This window comes from Cyprinodon tularosa, unplaced genomic scaffold, assembly GCF_016077235.1.
Source record: "Cyprinodon tularosa strain WSP-4 unplaced genomic scaffold, ASM1607723v1 ctg26, whole genome shotgun sequence".
Taxonomy (NCBI): Eukaryota; Metazoa; Chordata; class Actinopteri; order Cyprinodontiformes; family Cyprinodontidae; genus Cyprinodon; species Cyprinodon tularosa.
The window spans coordinates 465088-474382 of NW_024038961.1; the positions used below are offsets into that span (position 1 = coordinate 465088).

A 9295-nucleotide genomic window follows, 5' to 3' on the forward strand; every position below is an offset into this window, starting at 1 on the left:
TAATTGATATTACTGTGTATCCGTGAACACCTGGAATCAAACTCTGTGGTATGTACGCATAGACATATTGATGTATAAAGGATTTACAAAGCTTCTTCAGAAGGAAAATATGCTTAATAGCAGGTTTGGGCGGCCCCAGACTCGCACTACAAGGCCGTGGAAGGATAAAGAGGAGACGCCAGCCCCAGATATCTGAGGCGCCCAAGATCACTGAGACACAAGGAGGGCAGACATAGGGATGGTCGCACCCACCAGAGAAGGGTAGGGAGAGCACACGGAGCCTGACTCTCAAACAAACACTCTGACAAGTAGACTAGAAAAATTCACATTCATCAAGTCACATTCACACAATCCCACCCTTACATCCATACAGACATATACAAGGACTCAACGGAGATGTAGACACGGGCAGACACGGAACATATTCTTACGCTCCTCATACATACACTATCCTCCTGGATCCAGGGCCAAAATTAAAGGGTAGGTCCCACAGAAGCCAGAGCAGGTAGCCAATACACCAAAGAGCCCACTTCACCCCAGCCAGTCACAGCCGTTCCAGGGCCCAACATCAGTATGGGTTTCTCATACCCATGGTTGCGAGGCAATCCCAACAAGTCCACCCCCCAGGCCAAGTACGTCATGTCAGCCATCCATACCCAGGCACCAGACACCCCCCCAGCGTCCCCTCACCCAACTGCAGGCACAGGCTTACGTCCAGCTTACTGTAATGGGAGAAGTGCTGAAGCGAATCTTCCTCTTATGTGGGATGTCCTCCTTGTTCTCTTCCGGCAGACCAGGGATCTCTGTCACATCAGAGCCGGGGTCATATACAATATCCTCATCATCGCCGTACAAGTCATCATCGGGATCAGTACAGCTTTCCCCCCAACTCTGGTAGCAGGCGTCGCCATCTGCATTAAAAATCACCCGCTCATTTCCTGTATATTCATCCTCAGGTTCTTCTGTTTGATCCTTTAGTGTCTCAGGAAAGGTTCCCTGCTTTAAAGCAAATGCATCATCTTTGCTTTCACCAGTTTGTAGGGTTGTGGTGGGCAGTGGGTGTTGCGTAGCATCTTCATAAGCTTTTTTGGTAATCACAGCACCATCAGTAGAGTTTGAGGGTTTAGTGACTTTGTGATCCTCAATGGCAGTTATTGAGTCTGAGGGATTTTCCTCTTCTTCGCAAGAACCATTAACTTGGCTTCCATTGGTGGTGGCACTATACAAATATTGTCTGTCTCTTCTAGAAGTTTCACTAATTTTTTCTTGGATTTCTTCCTCTTGTGAAGACTCTTTTTTGGCTTCAAATGTATCGGCTCCAGGACTGGGGTTTAGGAGGTCCTCAGCAGATGAAGAGACAGGAAGCTTACCCCCTATCTTGTTCCGGTAGTTTCCACGTATCGGAGATTGTCGGGAATCATCTTCGCTGAGATCACCTCCTTGGCGGTAGGATCCATCAGGTGAGTAGAGGGCTCTCCTACTGACTCCTCTATAGGATCCCCCCTGATTGTTTTGGTCTGCATTTTCAAAAACAGCGCTGAGCTGACTGACGGTTGGTGATGACGCCTCGGTTCTAGAGCACAAAGAGTCCAGGGAGTCTGTGCTTCCTCTGTTGGACCTGGCTCCTCTCCAGTCGTCAAGATGTTCATGAGAGCCCCTCTTATCCCGTCCGTAGGAAAAGACTGGTGATTGGGATTGGTCACGTGACTGCTGCTCAAATAGTTTCCTTGTCTCTGAAAACTTTGCCCCTGCACCCCCAATCCTTTCAGCAGATGAAGAATGTTGAAGTTTGATGACTGATCCATCAGTTTTGTTTATGAAGTTGGTGGGCTTCACTAGCTTTTGCGGTGAGGATTCATCCCTACTCCTGGCTCTATTTGATGTATTTTCTGAACCCATCTGCATAAACATGTCCTTAATGCGACTAACATGAGCTCCATACTGGCGACCCCTAGGTTGTTTAAGCCGCTCAAGATCTTTGGGCTTCGAGTCTCCATCAATCCGAGGCTGGTCAAAGGCCCTCTTTAGAGCCTGAAACTCAGCCCGGTAGGCATTACGGTGGGGGGAGTTACTGCGGAGGCTGGTTCTCTCCCCCGAAACCTCCGTCTTCAGCATGATGATGTCTTTGGATTTAGAGGCAATGTCAGCATTGCGGTGACCTCATCATAGTCCAGAGTCTATTTTGGCCTATTCCAGTGCTTCAAAGTTAGTCACACCTGCAGAGATGAAAAGAGATATAAGTAGAATGTTTTTATACTGCCCCATTCTGAGCTCAAAGGACACATCAGTAAAAGCATCAGAGAATCCTGATGAATCCTGTCTAAGGAACCTGAATAGTAAAGCAAGCACTGGTCCTTTCTGTTCACAGGCCAACTCATTCCTACTAATGACACTTTTCAAGCCAAATAAGTACTGATAAATTGACATAACAATGTATCATAAATAAAATTCTGATCACATTTGGTAAAAGTATATTAAATAGCAAACTGGATGGTTACAAAAATATAATTTATGTTATCATTTGCTGAAAAATTTTATTTTTATTTTGACCAGAAAGACTGCCAGACAAACAAGTGTGAAAAAGCACAGTACCAGTAGCCAGATGAATGACAAGGCCAGCAATATGTGGGGGAGAGTATATCCCGATACTCTTTGCCAAAAACAGTCATATAAACTCTAAACCCTACACTGCAAAAAATTGAAATCTAAATAAGTCATTATTTCTTAAAATAAGTGCATTTTTTCTTGAATTTAGGTGGTAATGAGACACTTTGCCAGTGGAACAAGACAATTTACATTTAAAGTAAGAAAAAACATTGTCTTATTTCAAGTGCATATTGTCGAATTATCGTATTTTAAGAGCAAAACTACTCATTCTATTGGCAAATCATCTTATTTGTATGTTCAAATTAAGAGGAAACACTTAATTTAGAAATGTTTTACTTATTTTTAGATAATTTTTTGCAGTGTAGTATGAGATAAAGGGGGACATTAAATAAAATGGACAATTTTGTGCAGTCTTACTTGGATTTGACCTGTAAGTGGCCCCTTGCCTTGGGGCTCTCCCTGTGATGCTTTTTAACATTCAAAAACAGAAATAGAATAAACCTCCTATATTTCCAATCTAAAAAAGTAAAAAACTATGCATGTTTTAGTTTTTCTTCACTTTGATAGCACTCCTCCCTACTGGTTGGTTTCAGAAACTGAAACGTTTCATCTCTCCAAACCATCACATGCATTAGGCTGTTTTTTGCTTTATGTTTTCATAAAACGCGATGCATCACTTATTGAATATACAACCTCCACTAAAGAATAAAACACTTTTAATAACAGTCCTTTGCTTACATAAACCGCAATACTAAGGCAGCTAAATATTCCATATCTACAGCTATTAATATTTAATCTGGTTTGGAAATGCATACCACACACTAAGAGGTGAAACATCAGGAAATACTAAAACAAAAAAGAGCACAGGGACATGAAAAATCCATTAGTTGTTCTGTAACCCACAGCCTGAATGGTATAGGTGTAGAAGCAGAAATCTAAATGTCCTATTTATTAATAACCACACTGCACTCTCATGGGTCACCTATGTATAACCCTTATTCAATAACTTTATTGCCTTGATTTTAAATGACAGAGTGAGTGTAAAAGCAGATTATAACACAACTGAGGAGAAATGTTCAGACAAACAAGCGCACCTCAGCAACACCGCGCAGAACATGACAGCTCAGCCCCCCTCCTCCCTTTAACCTGCATTTATTTACATCAATCTCCTTTGCAATCTCTCTTGAAAACATCCGGAACACATGCCATCGACTGTTCTCTGTGTTTTCATGCACACGAAGTTAAATGTTAACCACAAAAAAAACCCACTGCTACTGCAAAGAAAAACAAAAGACTTACATCCAGTGCGCCCTGAGCTCCGAAAAACGCCTTACAGATAAGAAATGTAATCCAGAGATTAAATGTGAGGGAAATTATAGATTCTCTTCCTGGGAAATGTTCCCAAAATACAATTTCTGTCCCTCTCATGCAAGTAGTCCAGGACGGAACCGCCGCTATAGACACTGAAGCCGCTCCAACGCCATTGCAGGCAGTGGGTGATGCTGCCAGTTGCACAATAGGGGTGTCGATGCAATTTGGCAACCTCTCTCACCCAGAGCTGCACTCTGACAGCTATCGCCGGAGGGTATTACCCATGCACATCCACGGAGAGTCCAAGTGCGCTGACTCAATCCGATGATAATCAGCGGCGTGGAAATATTAAGCTTCATGTGACAGGTGCTCAAACCCAAACTGCTGCATTGGTTTGGTCCGATAATCTGCGCCGCGGAGGGGGTTTCAGTGACCATGCAGTCTGGCATAAATACCAACACGCATCCACTGCAACTTCGCTGGAGGATGAGATCTTAGCAGAGGGCTGTAGGTGGTGTGGGGGTCAAGGACCACACTGATACTGGGTGATATGGGTTCATATTAGGGCTTCCAAGGCTCAGCAAGTGGAGCTAAGAAGTTTACAGTGAGCTTCAATTCAGTTTATTTCTATAGCGCCAATTCACAACACATGTCATCTCAAGGCACTTTACAGTTCATCAGATCAAACTGATTCAAAGTTTTCCATCTAAGGAAAACCAGTTGATCCCTCACAATAAGCATGCTTGTAGCGACAGTGGAGAGGAACAACTCCCTTTTAACAGGAAGAAACCTCCAGCAAATAAACTGGTGTAGATTTCAAGGAAATAAATATTTACAGGGTAACTGGATAATCTTTTAAAAAGAAGGGTTCTGTGGGGTTGTTATGAGTAGTCAGGATCTTATCTCCAGTAAATGGTAGTTCTCAGTTTGAAGAAACAGGGAAGTTCTGAGCATTACTTGTTTAGTAGATTGGATCAGTTTTATGCAACTACAATCTAAATGCTTAAAGGGGAACACTGATTTTTTTTTTTACATTGGGCCCTTGATTTTACATTATTACATCATGTTCTACTCACCCATATGAGTTTTGTGTCATTTGAGGCTGTTCTGAAGATATTCAGTTTTGTAATATCCAAGTAACGTCTTCATATGGGCAACGAGTTGAAGGCACAAACTGAATTGTTCATAATTTATTCTTTACAGTACGCCAGCATTCATAACATGTAGGTGAATCACTGTCCCATTCTTCCTGTCAGCCGAACTGCTGCTAGTTTTACTCATATGCCTGGAAGATGTCTAGTGCTACTATCACAGATGATCTCGCTCTCGAAATGGAATTGAACAATTCAGATTAGCCAGATGAATTAATAGAAATGGTAGAGCGTAGCCGCCTGTGGTCTGGGCTGCCTGTCACAACTCCAGTCCGGCGCGCGGATGACGTCATACACAAAATGTATAAATATAAAAAATATAATCACGGATGTCTGAGGGACAGTGATTCCCCTAAATGTTATGACTGTTAGCGTACCATAAATGATAAATTATGAACAGTTTAGTTTGTGCCTTCAACTCGTTGCCCACAGGTAGACGTTACGAGGATATAACGGAATATCTTCAGAACAGCTCCAAATGACACAAAACTAATATGGGTGAGTAGAACATGATGTAATAACATACAATCAAGGGACCAATGTAAAAAAACTGTTTTTTTACATATATGCCTTTTATTTTATACTTGATCATTTTTATCTTAATTTAAGTTTGTTTGTCCTTTTTGAATGACCATTATTCATATGACAACATGTCATATAAATGACCAGTATGTTGAATCTCTCTGAAGAAAAGGCTGGAGGCCCATTAAAAGACTCAAATAAACTAAAGCTGTTTTTCTTTTTGGTCACATTTTCTTCAAAGGTATCATATTCATCTATTTTTGAAAATACAAAAATATCAACATTGAGGCCCCCACAGTGTGTTTTTTTCATTCACTCAGTAAAATTCCTCACAGGTTAGGCAGATGGCCTTTACCAAAAACCCCTCATTCATTCAGCCCTGTTCAAAACAAGCTGTTTTGACTTTCCACACCCGCCCCCTACAACCTTCGTTTATAAAGATACCCTAGGAGCACGGAGTTATAACGACGATGAAGGATGTAGCTTGGTCGATGGGCTGCTAAAAACCGCTCTGCACAGCTTTCCCCTTATGACATCATAAGGGGAAAGCTTTTCAAACATAGCATTCTGAGCACACATTAGCTAAGAGTTGGAGAAAGGCAATGATAGAGGTGAAAAGGTTTTGTTTATTTTGTCAATCCCCAAAAACAGGCTTCATGACACATATCTCTGTTACAAAATGTTTATGATGTGAATTTAGCATAATATTCGACCTTTCATGGAAAAGTATGGGGGCCTTTTTCTGCCACTATTATAATTATCACGTAACTATCTCATAACTCATTATTTTGAAACACTATCTCATTATTAGGAAATAGCTAAGTCCTGACTCAGCTATCTCATGAGATAGTATCTCATCATTATGAGATGTTGTTGACTTGTTTCTTTCATGATATGATTTTTTGCATTCACTGCTTGGTCAAAAGCAGCTTCCTCTTCCTACCACTAGCACAAAACCTGGTCCATATTTGCATCATACTGCTGTCTTCCGGCTCCTCCTCCTCTTCAATTGAGATGTAATGTATCTAGTTTTAAGATTACAGCTGTAGACACTTTATCCCTTTTAAGGTATTTTCCACATTAAATATACAACATCTTATGTTTTTTATATAGTCTTTTATTGAACCATTTATTTAAGATCTTGTTGTTTTAAATCAGTTTAACGAGTCAACTAGCTCAGACACACAGCAAGCTAAAACTGTGAAAAGTACAACTCAAAAATAGGTAGGAAAAAAAATATATATATATATATATATATATAAATATATATACTTGTGCTGATATGGAACACCTATAGAAAGTAAACTCATCATACATGCAATATACCAGTGGTTTAATGGATAGAATAAAGCAGTCCCATCAAACATTATGAGATCTATCAAAATAGATTATATCAGCCCTCAGCTTATATTACATGTTTTTGGACTTAGATACACACTTAATTAGTACAAAGATTTTAAATTAAATGATTTATTGTATACTGTACAGAGTCACCTTTTGGGGATTTAAAATCATGACAGAATAAAAAACAACATCCAGTATTTCAAACATTGATAATTTTCCTAGTTTTCCTATCATTTCTAAATTAAAATGATAGAATGACATATGCTTTTCAATCGGTTACTGGATTTCAGCCCCAAAGGAAAAATTTAACATCAACCTATATGCTGATACCAGTTTGTCTTAACATATTTAATTTCGCATAACTACACACATGCAGTTTGCATGTTTTTGTAATGGCCTAGCAGGTGAATTTTAAATGAACATGAACCTACCAAATCTCATTATTTAATCAAAAAACTAAATGGCTAAATCATTTTATAATAAAAGCTTATTTTCAATTAATCAAGGGATATTTTCTTCCCCATTTAAGCTGAGCAGGATCAGAGTAAGACATTCTAACTGTTTAGGCCACACAACAGTTCACAGACACACCACCTAAAGCACAAAATCATGTGATAAATCACGAGGAAACAAGGAAGCTTTGTCAACACTAAAATGTATGATTATTTTTACATACACCACTGGGGTATTTCAGTGAGTCATTTAAGTTCAAATAAAATATTTTCACATGCACAGAAATCCTAACACTGTACAAATGAAATAACATAGATAACTTTTACTATTAAGGGGATATAAAAGGTACTTTTAAATGAGACTAAAAAAAGTTAGGCACAATAAACAGGACACCAAATTAAATGTTTCCTTATTGATATGAGCAAATTCGTACATCTTAAATCTAACCATTATGTTTCCTTGGAAGAAAATGAATATTTGGTTTAGGTTACAAACATTACCCCAAATTTTAAACATATCAGAGCTCTGCCCTTTTTATTATCTGACAATACAAAGTACAAAGATTCAGCTATTAGCTCCAACAGCTTTTTAGTCAATGAGAAAAAGAGTGTTATGCAGGGAAAAGCAAAGTGTAAGTGTGTCTTAGAAACTTGAAATTATTGACAGCAATAGCTTAGCTGATGAAGCTCTCCAAGATGGTGTCACAGCTGAACAGCTACCTAGGCCATATGTAGCCTCAATAAATATAAAAAATAAACATAACACATAGTAGCAGAAGCAACAATACATAATGTAAATTGGATAGAAGTAGAATAATGTATCTGATTGCAGAGATGGGGGATCTGGAGTCAACAAGTCATGTCTATGTCATGTCTTCTTGCCAAGCCAGTGAACCAAGTGAGTCCAATCTGCACAGGTTAAACCAGATTGGACCCACCTGCTTCAGTGGCTAGACAGAACAAATACATGACATAAAGATTGTTGACTCCAGATCCCCCATGTCTGTCTGAGTGAGAAAAAGCAGTCAGTATGTCCTCCAGCAGACTAAGGCTACAGCAGCATAAGCCACTCTAACTGTAAGCTCTAAACTTGGATGAAGACTAGGAGCTGGTTCAATATGAGAGGCATCTGCCCTCTGTTCTACTTTTATAAACTGTGAGAACCATCATTAAAACCTCTGAAATGAAGCTAAAGGTCCAAAAGTTCAAAGGGACCAAATATTTTCGCAAGGCACCGTATATGAATGAATACAGCTTCTTTTCAAAGATTCATTTCCAAACAAGACAACTTTTGTCTACATTTAAAAGCACAAAAGTAAAGTTTATCCAAGTTTTTTATGCCTTAAAGACTTGCATGTACTACTTAACTGATTCATTTAATCAGGATGAATTATAAATACAACTGAGTATGATCAACATAGTAGTGACAATATATTCCAGACTGTCTGGTCATTGTATTATGTGTGTAAGAATGTGGCTTGGATAGCAGAAGTACCACAGGAGATTCTTTTTTTTTTTTTTTTTTTTCCTTCTTTCTTTTGAATAAGGTGGATCTACATTGGAGTTACTTTGCCACCTCAGGAAGTCCGGATGCAAATTTGCAGAAGTTTTTTTCATTGCACGTTTTAGACAACTACTCCAGTTAAAGATTCTTTGATTACTAATTTGGTAAATTATTATTTCAATAACGGAAACGATGCAGGGTTTCAGACCAAAGGCTTACCTTATTAAAACATGCATATAGTAATAAAAGTTCAATAAAATGCATGCAGAAATGCATTTTCTCAGACGATGCAACTTACTTTTCCTAAAACAGATCTTTCAAAACAGGGATTACTTTCCTAAAAAAAAAAAAAAGATAATTAAAATAAAGAAGGAAAGTTACATCAAAGTAACAGTTTAACAGAA

General features: G+C 39.0%; 1 protein-coding gene across 7 annotated transcripts in view; it reads right to left on the bottom strand.

The window, feature by feature from the left end:
- ppp1r9a (protein phosphatase 1, regulatory subunit 9A) overlaps window positions 1-9295 on the bottom strand; it is a 70047-nt gene that overhangs the window by 54115 nt on the left and 6637 nt on the right. For 2 of the 7 annotated variants that reach the window (XM_038288719.1, XM_038288714.1), the window contains exons 1-2: window positions 3907-4322; window positions 724-2216 (exon numbers count right to left, since the gene is read on the bottom strand). In XM_038288719.1, coding sequence (XP_038144647.1) covers window positions 724-2115 — 1392 coding nt within the window. In that variant the 5' untranslated portion in view covers window positions 2116-2216; window positions 3907-4322. Of the gene's footprint in view, window positions 1-723; window positions 2217-3906; window positions 4326-9295 lie in introns of those variants that run through there. The other 5 variants (XM_038288720.1, XM_038288716.1, XM_038288717.1 and 2 more) reach the window with 5 other exon arrangements.